The sequence below is a fragment of the Dipteris shenzhenensis genome, chromosome 8, assembly GCF_047967505.1.
Source record: "Dipteris shenzhenensis isolate YYH24624 ecotype China chromosome 8, Dip_SZ_1.0, whole genome shotgun sequence".
Taxonomy (NCBI): Eukaryota; Viridiplantae; Streptophyta; class Polypodiopsida; order Gleicheniales; family Dipteridaceae; genus Dipteris; species Dipteris shenzhenensis.
In genome coordinates, this window is record NC_141603.1 from 18,309,012 (window position 1) to 18,330,681 (window position 21,670).

Consider the following 21,670-nt stretch of genomic DNA (forward strand, 5'->3'; position numbering starts at 1 on the left):
GAAAATGACATCGAAGTATGCAACACTTGAGATGTCTTCTCCCACAATAGGCCCGAGAACTGCTCTGATACCAATGTAGTGAAGGGGGAACGAGGAAGGAGAGGAAGGCCACGGAGGGCAGGGTGAGAATGAGTGAAAAGGGGGGGGGGAGGGTAGAGTGAACTAGGTAGAGAAAGTGCACAGGAGAGGAGGAGCAGAAGTGATGTAGATTAGATGTCAAATCAATACGTACCTTACAAATCTTTTGGGGTTGACTTATATAGTCCCCCTCATTCCCCACAATTCCCTTCCTATTTTCCCACCTATTTCCCACATGAAACCCGTCCTTTTCCCACCTTCATTACAGAGGCTACAATTGCAAAGGAGCAGTTTTACTACGCTTGCAATATTCCCTTCAATGTTGCAAGGACTCCTGCCTACAAGAAGTTTTATCATGCACTTGTAGCTGCTGGTAGAGCGGGAGCATCATCCCTTATACCTGCTAGTTCTAAGACTCTCCGCACCACACGTTTAAAGAAGCGGGTGGGATTAATTAAGAAAGACATAGAGGACTCAAGAAAGCTTGGAGTCGGTATGGATACACCATAATCTCCGATGGATGGAGTGACACGAAGAGGAGACATGATTAATATCTTGGTCACTAGTTGTGTGGGAAGCATATTCTTGAGGGTGGTTGATGCCTCACATGCCGGCCTTCACATCACCGGAGAGTGGATATGGGGTCATATTGAGGCAACCATCAAGGAGGTTGGTGAGGACAATGTGGTGCAAGTCATCACCGATAATGGCTCCAACTCGAGAGAATGGGAAGTCTTCTTGAGGAGAAGTATCCCAAGATAGGATGGACACCTTGTGCCTCACACTCTCTTGATTTGATGATGGAGGATATTGGAAGCTGCCTTGGGTGTCTAGTGTGGTCGAAAAAGCAATGCAGCTAGTGACTTATATCACTCGTAAGCCACCTGCACTGGACCTATTCATAAGGGAGTGTAAGTGGGAGCTTGTGAGACCCTCAAAGACACGCTTTGGCTACATCTTCCTGGTTCTTAGCAGGTATGATTCATGAATCATGATTCAATTTTCATCATTCAAGAATCAATTCCTCAAATTATTCATTGTTTAAATTTGTTTAAACTTTATCATTCGTAGGTTGGTTAAGACCAAAGAGAGCCTTCATCAAATGATGACCAGTTCAGATTGGCTGGATTGGAGTGACTTGAGATTGCCTACTGGACAGAATGTTGAGGGGATTGTCTTCGACAATCAGTTTTAGCAGGAAGCCCTTTGCATTCAAATGTCCATAGAGCCCTTGTACTTCGTGCTTCGACTCTTTGACCATGAGGTTTGTACTATGGGCTTGCTATACGAGTTCATGCTGAAGCTTCGAAAAGCAACGGAGGATTGTCCTATTGAGATCCTCAACCAAAGCACGTACATATAAGTTGAAACTTGTAAGTTTAATACTCAGTTCTCCTAGCTCTAGCCTCTAACTTGATTCCTTTTGGTAAATTTTCAAAAAGGATGACAGATTAGGAATTTGGCGGAAGAGATGGGATTGGTTTCATAGGCCAATCCACACTGTTGCACATATGCTCCATCCCTTGTGGAAGGAGCCTGCTAAATGGAATGATTGGCTGCTTGTGAACGGATGGACCCAATACTTGGAAAAAGTATGCGACTCATCGGTCCAGAATAGGTGAGGTAGCATGGCGTACAAGTTTGCAGCCTGCTCACTACTAAGTGCTTTGTATTATCATTTATGATTTATGATTTATCTAATTATTTATATTGTCTTCTTCTGTATTGCAAATTACAATAGCATTGAAGAGAACATAGTGGAGTTCCGCAATGACAAGGGTCATTTCTCCCGTGCAATTGCCAAGGAAAGAGACAACAAGTTGTTGGCTCTTACTTGGTGGGAGAAATTTGGGATTTTGAATCCCTCATTTCAGCACTTAGCTCTCTGCATCCTCTCGCAAGATTGCACATCAGGTCCAACTAAGAGGATATAGAGCATATGTGCAGACACACACACCAGGAAGAGAAACAAGTTCGTTCTAACTTCTTATAGTTTTTATTTATAGGCTATAGCGTCAAGCTTGTAACATTTTGAAAAACAATTCTTAAGTCGTGAGAATTGACTTTTTTATGCTTTGTGAACTATGTCAGGTTGAGCGTGGAGCAGCTCAACAGGTTGGTATATATCAATGCCAACCTACCTCTGCTTGAGAAGTACAGGTCTGCAGATGGTACCGGTAGCATCGAGTGCAAGCCCAAGCAAGTCAATCCTGACAAGATCAAGCTAAAACTTGTCGACATGTCCATCATCTAGCACAGTCGAGAGAATGACGATGCTTACGAGTTCCTGCGACAGGATATGCTTCGATTCCGATGTCAGACACCTTCGATGGCTCGAGCTCGTGCACCACGAGTACGTGCTACTGCTATTGCAGAGGATACATGGACACCTCAGATTCGTGGTTATTAACATCGAGCACGAGCCTCACAAGGAGGATTGCACGTATCTGTTCTTGCATCGTCATCCCGAGGACACCAAGGCAGAGATGAGCCACAGGAGGAGGAGGAGGCATTGGTAGACAATGCGGACTCAGAGGACTTAGATCAGTTGCGAGCCCCTGCTTGGTTCGAGGATGGCACTTCCTCTTCCTCCACAGAGGATGCAAATCCATCTGCTGATTCTAGTGCTGATGATGACAATGATCAGGCAGCATATCTTGGAGAGGGCAGCTGTCCCTAGCTCTAGAGAGTCGAGACTACAGTGTACTATGTAGTTGTTAGCAGCTGGCTTGCAGGCGACATGCTTTGATTATGTATACAGTTTACACATTACAATTACCAGTATATCATTATGGCATGTTACATGTATGATGTAAACAATAATACATAATACATCTTGTTATATTTTGAATCTTAAATCTTGAAATTTGATTCTGAAATTTGAATTATAAAGTTAAAAGTTTATTGTTTGAACTATGGGCCATGGCATATGCTAGCAACCATATGCACTTGCAACTAATTAGTTAATAGTAATTTGTAAACTGTAAGATCTATGTCTTTGTAAACCTCAATCTATAGGCTGCGTGATGCGTCTTTTTACTCTTTCAACTGTGTAATATGTGTGCGCATTGTGTGCACAATATGGATATCTGAGAGCTCTTTTGAGAGAGAGAGAGAATCTGAAGACAATTATGTATGAAGTACATATAACTTCTATAAAACATAGTATTTTTAGGCATTTCTAGACGAAACGCCTATAAAAATCTAGAAACGTTTCTTGTGACACTGAGTAAGATTTGGATAGAGCTCACTAAATGAAAAGCTTGATCATGGGCACAACCAGATGGAAACATGTGATGCTGACAGCCAAATATAGAGCTGCAAGTTTTATCACATCATACATGATCATTCTTTGTCTCATGAATCGTGTTGGGTCTCTAGTGTCCATTAATAATCTGCTCCCCCCCCCAACCTCTCTCTCTCTCTCTCTCTCTCTCTCTCTCTCTCTCTCTCTCTCTCTCTCTCTGTGTTTCATAGTTAGGGGAAACGGAAACGGGGAAACGGGGAACAGAAACGGAAACGGAAACGTTTCCGGATTTCTGGGAGGGCTGAAACGGGGAAACGCCACGTCGGCAAGGGAGGGGAGTAGATGATGATGGAGGGCTGAAGCAGGCTGCAGGAGAGAAAGGAGAGGAAATGGAGTGAATGGGGCTGAAGGAGGGCTGGAAAACCTTGAGGATGGAGAGAGTATGAGGCTGAAGGAGTGGAAGGAGCTTGGAGACCAAAATCAAAAGCAAAAAGACAAAAAATGTGATTTTGGAGACCTAGCAGCCTGTGTTGTCTGAAACGGCACGTTTCAGAACTCTGAAACGCGTTTCAGACTGGCTGAAACGTTTCAGCCAGCCGTTTCAGGGTCCTGAAACGTTTCAGACTTTGAAACGCGTTTCAGGAAACGGGGCTTCTCTGAAACGGCGTTTCAGGCCTGGCTGGGCTCTGAAACGGCGTTTCAGCGTAACTGTGGTGTGTTTGCTTCAGTTTGTATTTGATTTTGTTTGAGCTCTTGAGCTCATTAGATCTGCATAGATTAGTACTCAGCAAGGGCCCTAGCGAGCCCTTTGCTTCAGCCCATTGAGGCTTGTACAGGTTCTCTCTTTAGTGCCATAGGCCCGCGAGGCTTCCGCAGACGTTAATACATCTCTCTCTCTCTCTCTCTCTCTCGCACACAACATACATAGATGTATGCACGGGGAGGTGTATGCGTGTGTGTGTGTGTGTGTGTGTGTGTGTGTTTTCAACCTTAAAACGAATAATTGTCATAAGAGACCAACCACACCTCTTCGCATTCGCGTAACTTTTGTTGAGCCTTTTCAAAGTCATAATTGACAAATAGGCACTCCAAAAACTCAGTGATGGGATCTTTATAAGCATATTGCTCTTGTTGTATAACTTTCACCAATTCCTTCAATGAATTTCTCCTCCTCTTATTGATGATAGCAGCAATGGCAAGATAACGCAATAAATGATGCGCATTTGTTTGAATGGCATTGAGATACCTGTTCACAACATTAAAAAATGTACATAAATGCATAAAAGTAACTCCATAATTGTAAGAGAGTCATAGACTTTCCAAAGAAATAAGCCAAAAACACCACTTAGAGCCATTTTACTTTTTTCACTCTTCTTTTTTAACTTTATAGCATATCATTTTAGGTATAAGACCCTCACATATAAAATCCCTAGTAAATAAAATAAATGCAAAAAAAAATACAAAAGTACAAGCAGGGCTGTACAGATGCTCTATGGGTGCATGGCAGCAGGCTGGAGCAGGAACAGGGTTGCGCTTGGACAGGGCAGAGGCCTAGTGAGCAGCAGCAGCTACTGGCGAGGCTGGGGCCACCTACAGGCCTGGTTCCAGGGCCGTAGCATGCAGCCAGGCCTGCAGACAGCAGATGTCTGCGCAGAACAGCAGCAGGTCAGGCTGATATCTGCAGACTGGTCAGCCTGTTCTGGGGGCTTCCAAGCCCTATATAAAAGCCCCTCCAGGGGCAGTCATTTCATTCAGTGTTTGGGCCAGAAGGAGGTAGATCACAGTTTTGAGTGATCAGGGGTCCACAGCTGGACAACACCTTGTCTGCTAGATGGTGGCACAATGAACACATCCTTTTGTATCAGTTTGTGTCAATTTGTTTGAAGCAATCTATAATACATAATCCACAGTTCTACTCTACTGTTGCAGTTCTAAGTCTGTGTCCATCTCTCTCTATGCACTTGTATACACATTAAGGAAAGTGAGTGAGATTTGAAATAGCACTATGTGATTTCTGGGCATAGGTTTTCATAATCTTCCGCTGCAGGAAGCATTCACTGTAGCAAGCAACCCCCACCTCTGTTTTCTAACAGCCTAGCTACCAAAACCCTTACAAAGGGAACATTTCTATCTTGAATTAATTCTGCCAGCATTTCTAGCTAAGGAAAAAATCACCCTAAAACAGCCTCCTCTATTCATCTAGAGAGAGAGAGAGAGAGAGGCCCTGCCATTCCAAAAGAGAGCTAGAGCACGTGCTGATTTTTTATCCCATAGTCATCAGGAGTCTAATATTTCTCTTGACAAAACTGCTGAATGGAGTGGCAATCGCAATGCAGAAAGTACAGTAAGTCTAGTCTTTTTCTTTGTCAAACCTGTTAGAAATTTTGTGTGAAGTGGCTTACGATGCCAATGGTCTCATCTACGCATCTAGCGAAAGAAAGAAAGAGAGAAATAAAGAAAGATACATTAACATCTGAGGGAGGCCTCACAGGCTTATGGGACAAAGTACAGAAAATGGAAAGAAACTCATACAAGCCTCGAAGGGCTGAAGCAAAGGGTGTGCGCTGAGTTGCTATGCTAAGCTAAGCTATATAGCTCAAAATCTCAAAACAAAACAAAAAAACTGGAGCTGAAAAGCTGAGAAGCTGACACTTAGTAGCCGAAACCCAGCAACGTGGTGGCTCTCCAGTGGGCTGCAAAATCTGTGTTTGTCAAGCTGTCTCTCGCTGTGGCGGAGGGCATGGTCATTTGGGCTAGAAGCCATTACGCCGATCGAGCATATAGTTCCTAGTTTGCGGATTGCGGTGGAGGACAAGCTCTTCCGCAGGAGTCCATGGTACTTTGATTGGATGTTCTGGATCAGTTTAATGACATGCGGCTGGAGAGATACTATCTGACTCTGGAGGTTCAAGCAAGGCGGAAGCGGAGCAGGCTAAAGCTCTTGAAGACTCGAGACTGGTAATCACCTGAATGGCCTGATGTTGCTGCCTTTCCTTTTCAGCCCATTTTGCCAGCATAGGAGCAGCCAGAGTTGTTCATAGAGATCAATGGATGAGCTAGATAGAGGCCATGTGGTAGCTACAAGGAGGTATCCTGTTTTTGTCACATCTACTTGCTGATTCAATTTATGGATGCACTGTCCTATGTATCAGAGCATGGCCCACATGTGCTCTTGCAGACAGGGAGCAGCTAGCCATTTCGGAGCGTAGAGCCTTCGTCATATGCGCATGAGTTTCAACCATGGGGGCAACTGTCACAAGCCTAAAATTTGATGTGACGATCTCGAATCATGCATGTCACGGAAACCTACAGCCAAGAGCATCTGCCTGGGCTCCAGACCTATGCCAAGCCAGCCAGAAGGGCTGCCAACAGCAGTTAGAAGCAGATGGTCCTGTCACATTGGCAGGCAACAGCAGACAAGCAGCAAACAGGGTACCCAACAGCCATACAGCCTACATGGAGTGCCACGCATGCAGCCACATCATGGGCCAGGAGTTCAACAAATCATCAGTAACAGGCAGTTTGCACAGGGCCGTCATGCAGCATTGGGTCAGCAGCCAGCTTTTACAGTTCAGGTCGCTGCTAGATGCAGGTTATCCATTCTAGGGGAAGGGGCAGCCTGTTGGAGGCTCCCACCCCCTCACGCCCCCCTAATTCTATTCATAGCATAAACACCTGCATCTGCCAACAAGCACAGCCACTCCACAGATAATGTTTTCATTAGCTTCAAAAGGACTCTCCCAATCACGACAATGGCTGAAAATAAACAGAAAGGAGGGAAGTCACAGCATCTGGTTCAGCCTGCCATTGGTACTTCCACTCCACCAATTAGTACTGCCAAGTCAGCCAGTCAAAAACATCCTCGTGCTGCTACTCTTGGCATCATAGGTTACAAGATTTTTGTGGCAGCAGCTGAATTTGATCCATCAACATCTGGCTGCATAAGTTGGCTGACTCACTGAGAAGACTGAGAAGGTACTTGAGCTGCACAGTGTATTTGGTCATTAGTTAGCACTTGTGCGGTGGCACAAGATGTCGAGATATGAGGTGCGAACCTTCATTGTCACCACCTTTGGACCACCATGTATCACATTGGGAGCACCTTCTCTTGCAGACCACAAAGCAATAGCGAGTTGGGGAGATCCAACGCCAAAGATACAGGAGAACCAATCAAGAAAATGTTAGCTGGTATTTACGGTTTGCAGATAAGGGTCCAATGCTAAAAGCACATAGTTAGCAGTATGTTCTTAATTAGATCTATCAGATTCCTAGCCTTTTAGCATGAGCGGAAGTGGATGTCACGGGCATCTTGAGCCTGTGAACATCTGCCTGGGATAGGCCAAGATAGCACATAGTTAGCAGTATGTTCTTAACTAGATTTAACAGATTCCTAGCCTTTCAGCACAAGGGGATGTCACGGGCATCTTCAGCCTGTGAGCATCTGCCTGGGATAGGCCAAGGTAGCCCCAAAGGCTTGCAACAGCTGCATCAGTCGAACCATAAGTGGGTTGTCCTAAAGTCCATAAGGATGATTCACACAAAAACTTGGGATCCCTTCTAGGGTCCGCAGGCAACCACACCATTGTGAGTCAGCAAATAAGCAACAACAGGAGGGGATGCCAAAGCTCCAGGAGCATGTACTTAGCAATAGCAGCAGGCGACGTGGACACCTGCCATGTCAGTCCCATCATTGATCTGGGCAGCCATGCAAAGGTGTGCATCAGGAGCAGTCAAATCACTGTCTGTGACATCAGCAGGGGCGACGGACTGCCATGTCAGCAAGTTGAGCGGCAGCAGGTATAAGCAGGTCCAACCAGAGCCTCTGCCTGATGTAGACTCCAGCTGTAAACTTATTATACTGTTTGTGTTGCAATTGCCACTCCATACGAAAGATTCAACTGTTTTGTCGAGGAAGATTAGACTCCTTATAAACTTTAATTTTCAATTGCAATTGTATTTGATGATATATCTGTAGTAGGTTAGCAAACGCTTGATTTCAAGCAATGGGTGGAGAGGATTTTGGTGGGGACTCTCTCTCTCTCTCTCTCTCTCTCTCTCTCTCTCTCACAAACAGATTAACCTTATCATAAAGTTAGATCTCCTCCAGCTCTATAAATCTCGAGCTTTGGAGAAACCAGGAGCTCCACAACAAGATCCAATTCTATCGCAATCATTTCTTGAGAGATCGAAGAGGATGGACTCATCATCAAACCCCAATTCAACCGCGATCATTTCTTGAGAGTATCGGAGGATGAACTCTTCATCAAACCCCAATACTTTGAGTATAGAGGAGTCTCGCATGCACTGAGGATTGTCATTGGATAGATGCGGGTCTCATCACATCAACTAGGGGTCGAGGCAGGGAGAACTACAAGCATACCTAGACAAAAGCCAATCCACAAGTTAAGCACACTGAAGACGGTTGAGACAGAGGAGCATTTCTTATGGGTCTGCCCAGCCTACTATGAGATCCAGGAATGCTTTCCCTGTCTCTTTCAAGAGGGGCATGGCTTCAGATTGATCCACTTCCATGACTAGGTCTGCATTGGGCTCTATCTGATCGGGATGCGACTACACAAAGAGATGCTACTACGACAGATCAGGCTGCAACAGGCATTGACAAAGAGAGGGGGAGAGAAGCACATACACACATAAAGGGAGGAAGAATGGAAAGACTCCACAACAGAGAGGCAAGTTCCATAGGATGTTGAGGCAAACCGATCACAACATGTCGCGGACTTCTATGCATTTGAGTCGGCTCCGGGCCACAGACGAATGGAGGAGTTAGCAAACATGGGGGCAGCATGGATCAGCGGAGAGAGACGACACGGTACTGTCAAGCGAGGGACACGAGGTCCACACACGACAGAGAGTGACCAGAGCACGCACGATCGAGGTATGACCCATCTCCGCCCTCCTTAGAGGAGGCTTGTAACCTGATGACAAGGCCCAAGGATGTTCATTCTTATGTTAATGATAGGGCTGAAGGACAAGAGGGGTCGGGCAGCACCTATTGTAAGGATTGAAGAATTACAATGCAGCTCAAGTCAACCTTTCAGTAGGATGCAAGGACAGTCCCAATTCGTCTATAGACATGCTTCAATGTACATACCTTCATAAGACCAGAATATATCCAATCTCACAAATTGAATTTTGTATAGAACAAGCAAAAGAACCAGACGCCAACACTAGTCAACATAATCACAACGTGGTTCAGCTTTAGAAGTATAACCACGACTTTCTCACCTTTCTTGGAAAAACAATTCAATGATGGCGTTCCTTCCATTTTCATGGTTGAAGTAAATAAAGAGGCTCCAGTGCATCAACCAAGTCCGATTTTGCAGTTGACTAAGAGGGGATGTAAAATTCTGCAAACCAAAAATGAAGTTCAAGAAAAATAATAACCACAGTGAAACCCCAGAAAACGATATTCCTGGAACACCTTACTTTCGAGTCGATGACTTCTTTAAGACGGTTGAGCTCCTCCAAAGCGACATCCCAATTCTGCATTAGGATTTCGGCTGCAAGCTTTCCCCAGAGAGCGCTAAAGCTTCGTTCGCTGTTTGTGCAGAGCGTGCGGTACTGATAAAGATAATCCGCCGCTCCCGAATAATTTCCACACTCAAATTGAAACTTGGCGTATTGATACAATGCTTCTATTTGAGGTTGCCCAATCTATACTTCGGCAAGACGAAAGCGAATCAAATTATGTTCCAATGACTAGTTCAAACACAACTCAACGTTATGCATAGGGGTCTAACCTGGTAGCGCTCATTCAACATCTGAAGATTATACTGCTTGTCGGACCGAAGTTCCTGCACAAGAGCTGGATTCTGTAGAAAACTGATGAGAGGAGCCGCCGACTCCTCCAGCATTTTTAATCTGGCCACCACCTCCACGCGTCTGTCGACCATTTCTATCGACAAAGAAAGCACCAAGCCAACAAAAATGCGTCTCAACAGGCGAGAGAAAGCCGACGAAAACGACGAACAGTTCTACGCACAATGACAGAGATTGTCGCAAAACCGTCCCTAGATGTCACGTCCTGAGAAGCTGTATATCTGACCTTGCGGAACGTCCTCGGAGTGGTAGAGACTCTTGTGGATGTCCATGGCGTAGTCAACCATGTTGGTCTTAGCGAGCAACTCGATTTTGGCTTTAAGGATTTGATCATCACCATAGAGCTGCTTATCCTGGAGGAATTCGAGGAGAGGGAAGACAAGGTGGCGATCGAGGTAAGGAGCGACCTTACAGGTAAGGTCGTAATGCGCCATAGCTACCTTCACTGCAGGTCCCTTCTTCTTCTACTTCTTCTTCTTCTTCTTCTGCTGTTGTGAATTAGGGCTTCGGAAGAAGAAAGTGCAGACTTCACCTTGCTGTCAAAAAGGCCCCTCTTTGTCTTCCTTCGCCCTTATAACGAAGGGCTTTCTTTTTTTCCGCCCTAGCGGATTTAGACCAAGCGGTTAACACTTGTGGGTGGTGTGTATGCCCCCATCTAGGTTGCAGGTTTGGCTAACACTTGTGGGTGTGTATGCGCCCATCTAGCTTGCAGGTTTGGCCGCTGAATAGCTCCTTGTCGCAAAAGCTCTCCTCTCTTCCCGAGCCTCCAACCTCACACCACCTTGGCACGCTCGATAGATCTGTCCTTAAGGAATATAGGAGAGGAGAAGGGCTCCCCCCCTCGAGCATTTAGACCAAGCGGCTAACACGTGTGGGTGTGTATCCGCCCATCTTACGTTCAAGCCCTCGCGGCCAACTCCCATGCCATATGGGGCATTTAGACCATGCCATATGGGACACGTGGGTGTGTATGTCGCAATCCTACATCCAAGCCCTATAGAGTTCATCTGTAGCACGTTTTTCCTTTTTTAACAAGTCTTTTTTAATCTCTCCTCAAAGCACGGCCACATGCATGGATGTTTGGCAATTTGGACATTCGGAGGTCTGGTCACATGTACAAAAATCAGTCTGAATGATGTGAATTGGAGGTGCCCAAAACCTTCCTCCATTCGGCCTTCATAGCTCTAGTACCCTCAGCGGGGCTTTTAGACTCTTGAGTGAGAACCTTCTAGGCAAGTATCAACCTCTTGTATTTCTACCTCCTCTGTTACTCTCTACCCGCTTCTACCAAGTCTGTCGTTTGTCTGGTCCCTGTGTGAGCATGTGAACAAGCAACAGCTGAAATCAAAGGCTGGCAGAGGCATGCATTTTGATTATGGTGGTGGTACCATCCAAACATCCATACATGTGGCCACGCTCTAAGGCAATTTACACACTAAGAACCGCCCATCGTTGAGCAATCATTTAAACTAGTAGGAGGCGAGTTTTTAACAATGGGCAGGTAACACATTGCATACACACCACTCATGAACAAACCTTCCAGTCTTATATGGACTCAACTTCCTACTCTCTCTAAGCCTATCCGTGTGTGAGCGGCCATCCAACAATGGGCACCTATGTTTTTAAGAGCTTGCATACCATTTGTAATTACAAAACCAATTGTTGGGCAACCGTTGGACGGTGTGTAAAGCAAGTGCCCATTGGGTGGGCACTCAATTTTTTAAAAGCCACATTGGACAGCTAGTGTGTGCCCATTCCAACCTACCTAGGACTCTTTTTGGGTGGCCACATGTTGGGCTATACTTCAGCACCCTTTGGCGGTGTGTAAATGCCTAAGGGACTATGGGCCTTCCATGATTCTTTTTCCCTCAGATAGACACACCGTGGTCTACTACGAGGGGCACATCCACTCAAGACCTATACTACTAGGCAGTAGGATTTCAACATGGGCAACTAGCTCAGGTGGGCAAATGATGTACTGCATGAGCTACCTCCTTCCTTCCATGTTTTTAGTTTGTATTTGGTTTTGTTAATGTTCAAAATTACTTTAAAATGATATTTTTAATTAATAACACACCCACCCGTGGTCCTATCTAGGGGCACATGGCCTTGGACCTACTCTCACTTAGTAGGACTCGAAAGAGGGCAGTCACTCTTATAAGCAAATGCCCTACCTCTAAGTTGTTGCTACACCTCAGACTTTAAGATGTTAACTTAGCTTAGACTTCTTGCTATCCATGTACACTTACTTGACTAAATTCCACCTTTCATGAGCCTCACCAACAATTATTTTGGTACTAACACTAATTATTAATACGTTTGTGTATTGGGTATGTTGCTTCTCCCACCACGTCACCTAGCCTTCTAGGTGTTATCTCCAAAATTAGCCTGCAAAGCGAAGATCATTTACATAAACAACTTGTTAACTTTTAGTTTAAGTGACTTTTCTCCGATGCATGTATCTACTATTTTTAAGGAAAAGCTAATTCGCACTGGCAGCCTTAATATAATGTGAGAAGATGGATAGGATTGCACGAGGACCAATGTTTTGGTTTGTATTGGGAATAGTCATCAGGATAGTCTTAATGATGACTACTGGACTTAGTAGGTTTCACTTATTACTTTTCTACAAAGCTCAAAAGGCAAGCTACATGCACTTGTGGTTGAGTTTAAATTGGTTTTGTACATTTAGGTTTAAGGAAATAGATTTTTATATGCCACATGTCCTCAAAACCCTATTTTATTTGCCATGTGGTAGTATTCCATGTGACTTCGGTGCTTTTCTTGACGTTGTTTGCATGAGTCTTCTTGTATCATCTTTCATTTGCATTGATTCCACGTTCTATTATCAATCATAGTTGCATACTTGCTTGTTGTGCATTGTTTCAATATAGGTCATTATATTGAGCCTTGTGTCATCTTGCCATTGTTCAAGTAGCATAGCTTGTAGTTGAGTAGGTGTGCTATTGTCTATGCTTTTTGCTCTTTCCTTTCTTGAATTGTAGTTGAAAGACCTAGGAAGAAAAGAGGAGCACCGAATCAATCCTCCCCTCAAAAATAACTCACTCATAAACTTAAAAATCTCAAAAATATAAAAAACAGAGCGTATGTTTCTCTGAGAACACTCAAGAAGGACCTCACAATGAGCTAAAAACACTCATTAACTCAACAAAGAACATCATAACTAATTGTACACTATGCCATATTGAACATGATGATGAATATATTCATGTACTGCTTAGAGATAGGGTTTGATCCTATGCCCTATATACATGAAACATGTAGGGTTAGGGTTACGGTTAAGGTTTGACCTATGCCCTATCTCTAGGGTGCAATTTACACCATGCTTAACACTGCTTTCAATCCTAAATCTCCTCTCCTTTGAGAAATGGGGAATAGAATTTGTAGGGCCCATTTCCCCTCCTTCATTCTCCAAGAAAATATATATCCTAGTAGGTACAAACGAGGTACAAACTACATCATGAAGTGGTAAAAAACAATAGCTACCCAAAAGAATGAAGTAATTATTATGGCCAAATACCTAGATGACCAAGTTTAGGGAATAGTCAGATGATTCTCTATCATCCATCAAGCTGCTATGCCATACAACCCTATAGAAAATGGGAAGGTGAAAGTAAAATGCAAGTCCAAGGGGCAATCCTATGAAAGGCAACAAGGCCCCACCCTTGAAATTAGGACCAACAAGTTTTGCAAGTTGTATGTGAGAATGTACTCAACGGAAGCAAGAACGGAAGAGGGAGAGAAAGAGAGACAGAGAGACACACAAGTTTTGGTGGGTGCAGAACCACCCTAATCTTCTTTTTCATTCATTTATATATGTGTTTGAGTATTGTACATAACTGGGGTAAAGGCATAGTGACCTTTAACCCCCACAACCTCCCACTTAAAGGACAATGTGCCCTTAAGGGAGAACAACCAGTGAGCATACTATCCAATGCCCATCAATACACGACAATACTCAAACCACTGACTAGGTAGACTCTTCGTCAGCATATCTGCAGGGTTATCATCTGTATGAACCTTGACAAGCTCTATGCGCTTGTCCTCAAGTACCTCCCTGATGAAATGGTACCTGACCTCAATGTGTTTGGTCTTTGCATGAAAGACCGGATTCCGTGCTAGCTGAATAGCACTCATGGAATCACTATGCAATGTCGGTACACCTGTCTGAATCCCTAAATCTCCCACTAGCCGATCAAGCCATACAGCCTCCTTGCAACCCTCTATGGCTGCAACATACTCAGCCTCTGTGGTAGACAAAGCAACGCACTTCTGTGCGCGAGACATCCACGACACTGCACCACCTGCAAAGGTGAACACATAACCAGAAGTGGATCTCCTACTATCCACATGCCCTGCATAGTCTGAATCTGTGTACCCAAGTACACGCATGTCTCCTCTACCAAAGCAGATGCACATCTCCTTGGTACCCTTCATGTACCTCATGATGCACTTAACTGCCTCCCAATGCCTCTTTCCTGGATTAGCCATATACCGGCTAACAACTCCCACTGCAAATGCAATGTCTGGTCTAGTAGCTATCATAGCATACATAAGACTTCCAACTGCTGATGCATAAGGAACCTTGGCCATCATGGCCCTTTCCTCATCTGATTTGGGACTATCTGTATGACTCAGTTTCACATATGGAGGCAATGGAGTACTCACTGCCTTCCCCCCCTCAATATTGAAACGTTGCGATACTTTTGTAACATACTCCTTTTGTGAAAGCCAAAGGAGTTTCCTACTCCGATCACGCATGATGCGCATACCAAGAATATGACCTGCAAGTCCCAAATCCTTCATATCAAAGGCCTCATGCAACTTGGCCTTTAATGCATCTAGCTCATAAGTATTCTTGCTAGCCAATGGCATATCATCCACATATAGTGCCAAGATTATCAGGCTATTATCCTTAGCCCTTTTAGTGTAGAGGCAGTGATCAATTTCACTTCTTCTAAAACCCTGGGACTGAATGAAAGCATCAAACTTCTGATACCATTCTCTAGGTGCTTGCTTAAGACCATAGAGACTCTTCTTCAGCTTGCAAACTAAATGTTCTTTGCCCTTTTCTTCAAAGCCTTCCGGTTGCACCATGTAAATTTCCTCATGCAAATCCCCATGTAAGAAAGCTGTCTTGACATCCATCTGCATAAGCTCCATATCCTCTGCTGCCACTAGTCCAAGCATGCATCTAAGTGTGGTCATCTTCACAACCGGAGAGAATATCTCATTAAAGTCCATACCCTTCTCTTGCTTGAACCCTTTAGCGACCAAACGGGCCTTGTACCTAGGCACTTCATCACCTGTGACCTTCATTTTGTAGACCCATTTACATGGCAATGCTTTCTTTCCATGTGGCAAAGAAACCAAGTCCCAAGTCTTATTCTTCATAAGTGAACTCATCTCTAATTGCATAGCATACTCCCACTTGCGTTGATCCTCGCGCATCATAGCCTCTCTGTAGCAAGATGGCTCCCCGCAATCAGTAAGCATCACATAGTCTACCCCTGGAACAAACTTATCAGGTGGTCTAGACACTCTAGATGATCTTATCAAGGGCATTTCAGCTTGCTGTCCCACTTGCATATCAGCCACATTTGGCTCATCATTTCCACCAATAGATGATCCATCATCTACCCTTGATTGTATACCTATGGGAGTACTTGGTGGTACTATTTCTTGCACATTTGGTGCATGGACAGCTTGCTGTCTATCAACATATGCAGGTGGATTCACATCCTGGAAAGTGATTCTCCTCATTTCCACATCCCTCATGGGTGCCTTATGCATCTTCTTCTCATTGAAGACCACATCAAGGCTATGTATGATCTTCTTTGCTTCTGGAGGCGATAGCCCATCTCTCCACTTTCACTATAACCCAGAAAGATGCATTTCCTAGACTTAGGATCTAGCTTCTTTCCAAGCTCTTTTGGCACATGTGCATATGCCTCACACCCAAATATATGCAAATGAGAGTAAGAGGGCTTCTTGCCACTCCATGCCTCTTCAGGAATACCACCATCCAAACTCTTACTAGGTGATCTATTGATCACATGCACTGTAGTCTTCATTGCCTCAGCTCAAAAACCACCAGAAAGACTTGCATTGGAAAGCATTAATTGCAACCTTTCTTGAATGGTACGGTTCATCTTTTATGCAACTGGATTTTGCTCTGGAGTACGAGGGGATGTGAGCTCCCTCTTAATCCCACGTGTATCACAGAAATGCTGAAAGTCATGAGAGAGATACTCTCCACCATTGTCAGTCCGTAGGCATTTAAGCGTTCTACCTGACTGATTCTCAACCAAGGCCAGCCATTTCTGAAATACCTGGAACACATCACTCTTCCGAGCTATAGCATAAGCCCACACTTTCCTAGTTGCATCATCAATGAATGTCACATAGTATTCAGCCCCGCCTAATGACCGTGTAGGCATGGGACCACATACGTCTGAATGCACCAAATCAAGCATTTCAAACTCTTTCTTTCCCCTTCTTTTATGGGTTGATTTAGTCTGCTTCCCATAGGACAATGCTCACAAAATTCAAAATCAGAGAAACTCAAATGCGGTACATAACCCAAACAGCATAAGAGTTTCATTCCATTCTGGCTCATGTGCCTCAACCTACAATGCCACAAAGAAGTGCTTGGCTGCTTGGTTATTGCAACAACATGATCGAATACCCCTGATACATGTAAGGGATACAAAGTCCCACACTTGGTACCCTTGGCCAAAAGCATAGAGCCCTTTTGAATTTTCCAAGTTTGAAAGTTAAAAGTGATGTGAAAACCAGCATCATCTAGCTGACCCACTGAAATAAGACTTTTGGTCAACTTAGGCACATGTCTCACATGTTTCAAAATAAATGCCGACCCATTTGCAAAAGAAAACTTTATGTCACCTACTCCCACTATGTCACATGCATAGTCATTTCCAAGATGCACACAACCTGTCTTTCCACTGTCATAAGTGAAGAACCATTCCCTATGGGGAGTAACATGGAATGAAGCACCAGAATCCAAAATCCAATCCTGGGAATATGCATCATCTGAAGTGGTAAGCAACTCTGCAGATAAACTAGACATGAAGAGAACGTCATTGTCACTATCATGTGTGACTGCATTGATCTCCTCGATCTTCACTTTTCCTTTGTCCTCCCTTGGACTCTCTTCCTTTTGATTTGCACCCCAATTTGCATTCTTTTTCTTATCCTTTTGCTCTCTTTTCAGCTTGTAGCAATCCTTTTTCATATGGCCCTTCTTGCCACAGTGGTAACACTCAATGTTCCGTGCCCTGGATTTGCTACGAGACTTCCCTCTTTCTTGGGACTTCCCCTTGAACTGTGATCTGCCCCTTTGCACATTTAAGGTTGCATCCTGCTTGTTGCCGTCCATAGACTTCCGTCTAATCTCCTCGGCCAACAAGCTACCCACAACATCATCAAATTTCAGTACTCCACTAGGTGCAGAGTTACTGACAGCTGTACGGAAGGTATCCCATGAGGATGGCAATGAACATAAGAGAAATATTGCCTTAGTCTCCGCATCAAATTTCATCGTTTGAGCCTGAAGCTCGCTGAAAATAATATTGAATTCATTCAAGTGAGAAGCAATGGAGACCCCTTCCTTCATCTGTAGCTCAAACAACCTCTTCATGAGGTAAACTTTATTAGAGGCAGTTTCCTTCTCATAAGTGGCACACAGTTTCTTCCACAAATCTTCCGTAGTCTGCTCATTTACTACTGTGAAATAAACTAACTCTGCAAGATGAAGTCTAATAGTAGACTTTGCTAATGCATCCAACTCATTCCAATCATCCTCAGACATATTTGCAGGCTTAGCTTCAATCCCTGCCAAGGGTTTAATCTGCTTCTTTTGAATAAGCACATCCCTTATTTGTTCTTTCCACAAAGAAAAGTTTGTCCCATCAAACTTTTTAATGCTGAAAAACTCCTTTTCAGACATGGAAGAGCATGCCATGATGCAAATGAAACAAAATCCCAAATGCTAGTGCCTGCAAGAGAGAATCACACCAAATACCAGGTGCACCCAAATGTGTATGCCACAATAGAGTGAAATATCACCAAAACTCAAAGCACAAAGCATCAAAAGATGCATCTGACTCATGTGCATATACTATGCATCCATATGAGCAAATCTGGCCCAAAAGAAAATGCCAACTGCAATGGCAATCCAAAATGCCAATAAGTGCCAAATGACTCAAGCATAAACACCGTCCACTGGCATATGCATCAATAATATCTCATCCAAGAGAGCATAGCACTATCAGTGCATCACCTGCAATGTGTCAAAGCTGTCCCTTAGCATAAAATAGCATCCATGTGCAAAGCGTCCATAAAAAATAGCATCCCACAAGGCAATTTGGGCCTATCAGCGCATCCAATAAGGACCGTAATCATCCAAATGGCCTATAAATCATCCACTGTAACCCAATCACACCACGAATGAGCGCACACTGCTCAAACTACAACCAGAGTCTGCATAAGATATGCTCAAGAAATCATAGTCCCACGGTAATGACCGCTACTGAAAATAGAACCTGAGATGCCTCAAAACATGGGCGCCATTGCATAGTCGGAATCAGCAAGAAAATCTACAAATATATCTCTTCTGCCAGAACTCCAAAATCCCAACCGATGAGTGAGAAATGGGAGTCAACACTTATCCACTGCCATGTGGCATAAATCTAAGGTTTCAAAACCTTAGAATGAAAAATGCATAACAAAGAGACGAAATCGAATACACAGAGAACTATAACTCTGAAAATCCTCCATTGAATTGCGCAAGAACTGATAGGTAGGGGTTTTTGGGCGTCCGGAACGCAATGGGACAAACGGTTTTAGAAACCGTGGTCTCAATCACTGGGTCTAACACACGGACTGAAAAACGTTTTTGGAAATAGAGCTGTTTGTAAACTCCACTGGAGTGCGAATGATGAGCAACATAGAAGTTTTAGGACCTCGTGAGTCCACCGGAACTGACAGATCTGCAAATGGTTGCTCCAAACTTGAGTTTCAACACCCAGGCAAAAAACGCAGAAACTGACACAGTGAGTCAGAAATCTAATCAAATGATCCCAGATTCAAGAATGAAGGTGTTTCCAAGCTCTTGAAGTGAAGTGGACACCAAAAGCAAGCAATAGTTGCCTCTACAAGTCAATACGGAGTCTCTGTCATCAAACGGAACAGGGAAAAGCTCAAAAAACGACTTTTTCTTTGAAAACTCTTAAGAGGCTCTCAAAACCACTTCGCAAAACCAAAGTGAATTTTCCAAAGGTTCCTCCAAGGTCTCTGCACACTCGGATGCAAGTAAAGTCACCCACAAAGCTTTCCACAGAGCTTCTCCTTCCTCCCACAGAGCTGCTGAGCTTCAAGCATTCACACACGCTCAGCTAGATCACCCGGGCTCTGATACCAGTTGAGAGTGCTCTCAATGGAAGCAAGAACGGAAGAGGGAGAGAGAGAGAGACAGAGAGACACACAAGTTTTGCTGGGTGCAGAATCACCCTAATCTTCTTTTTCATTCATTTATATATGTGTTTGAGTATTGTACATAACTGGGGTAAAGGCACAGTGACCTTTAACCCCCACAGTATGGGCATATAATCTTACCTACTACAAGAAGGTCATGGGACTCTCTTCTTCATAGTCTATGGGAGAAACCAAGGGAGTAGAGAAGAGGCTATACCATATATTTTGCCTTCGAATGAGCCTCCTTAAATGCTCTTGCCAAGAAGATTCAACAAAGGAAATATCACAATAGGAGGGTTGTCAATATCAAGAAGATGATGTAGTCCTTTTATTTTGATTTCAAACACAAACTTTTCCCCCCTAAATTTCAAAGATCTAGCAAGGATCCGTCTAATCAGTCCATGTGGGATCAAATAACATCATCTAATTGAGATAATTCATCTCACTGGAGAACATTTTCCCACAAGGACTAGCCTACACAAAGCAAAACCCTATTGGACACAATTCAGGAAGCCCTGTTGAGCATAAGACTAAAACCCCCCCTTGATGAGAGCAATCACTCCAAATTATTGAATCTTGGGCAAAGAGGAAAAAGGGGGGAGAAAAAAGAAGTGCCTACTGAATAAAGTGAAGATGACCACAAACAATGCTTTAGCATAAAGGGAAAACATATAGAATCTACCCAAAGAATTGAAGGGACAATGGTGCAAGATAAGATAGAGTAAACAATTGATGATTTCTCATTCATTTGAATGGATATATCATAGAGAGGATTTCTCACTATCACTCATCGACTCACCTAAGTGTAGGCAATTACAAAACAAGACCTAAACACGACCTAAACAAATCCTATGAGATCTACTAGTCCTCAAGAATTAGTGCATTTCATGTATGTACTACAAGTTATTTGATCCAGAGGTGGACCTAATCCTCCTCTACGATCCTTGGGAAATAATCCAATATTCTTGTGCGATTGCTAAAAAATGCACCACTAACTTTCACATGAGTGGTCATGAATCAAGGAATCTTTCTCAAGCTAACATTCGCCTAGCCAAATGAGTGGAAGCAAAGTGCATAGTAGAGAATAGGATGATTACAATTGGGGGGTCTTTAACAAATAGCACAGTCATTTGGAAATATTCATTTAGTGTAATGACCTCTCCTAGTGTATCTTTGTTACAACCTAGGATCTTGGTTGGTTGAATCTCTTTTTTAAATGATCATGCATGCATAATTTGGTTTGATATCTATCTATCTTCTGATTCGTCACCTCTATGGGATATGATAATTCTTTCTTATCTTGGGTCCTACCACTCTAATTGCTACATTGTGCTAGAATGTTTTGTGGGGTTAGCAATCATTTGATTGCCAAGGGTTTACCTTCTATCCTAACTAAAGGGCAATGTAATAGTTTCCATTACTTTGCAAAACTGATAGTCAAGATATAATCGACACTCCAAACAATCTACACGTATGCGTTGCTTTGGCAACAAGATGACCCTAACTCCTAGGACTCTAGGACCTTATGTACATAACCTCTGACACTATATGGTGGGTACTACCCAACCACATTTACAAGCCTTCACACCTACCCATTAGAGGGGTAGGTTCCATTACCATTGCCAAAACAACCCCGACACCCCGTTGAATCTCTTGATAGTTTTTGTGGCCCTTGCCATCTCAACTACATCAAATCAATGCGGTCACAACATTGTCTCCTACTTTGTCTTGTAACCAATCCTTTGCTCCTCCATTAGTCCTTTGCCAGCTACTCTTGCCAATTCATTCTTGTTCCTAGTTGAATCCCCGAGGTGTTGGTTTGGGGATTTAATAAGATTTTGAACAATTCTCCTTCTTAGATGATTCAATCCAAGTTGAGGGTAAGAAGGTATGGTTCCTAAAGGTTTCATATGGTTTAAGGTTTTAATAGTATGGGAAACACAAGTAACCCAAGGTTTGTAGGTTACTCGGGTGGTAAAATATTGAGGC

General features: G+C 43.7%; 1 protein-coding gene across 1 annotated transcript in view; it reads right to left on the reverse strand.

The window, feature by feature from the left end:
• EIF3E (eukaryotic translation initiation factor 3E) overlaps positions 1 to 10,726 on the reverse strand; it is a 46,157-nt gene extending 35,431 nt beyond the window's left edge. The window contains exons 1-5 of the mRNA XM_087378448.1: positions 10,392 to 10,726; positions 10,087 to 10,241; positions 9,773 to 10,000; positions 9,572 to 9,693; positions 4,352 to 4,571 (exon numbers count right to left, since the gene is read on the reverse strand). Coding sequence (XP_087234574.1) covers positions 4,352 to 4,571; positions 9,572 to 9,693; positions 9,773 to 10,000; positions 10,087 to 10,241; positions 10,392 to 10,599 — 933 coding nt within the window. The 5' untranslated portion in view covers positions 10,600 to 10,726. The remainder of the gene's footprint in view (positions 1 to 4,351; positions 4,572 to 9,571; positions 9,694 to 9,772; positions 10,001 to 10,086; positions 10,242 to 10,391) is intronic.
• Positions 10,727 to 21,670: the final 10,944 nt, after the last annotated feature.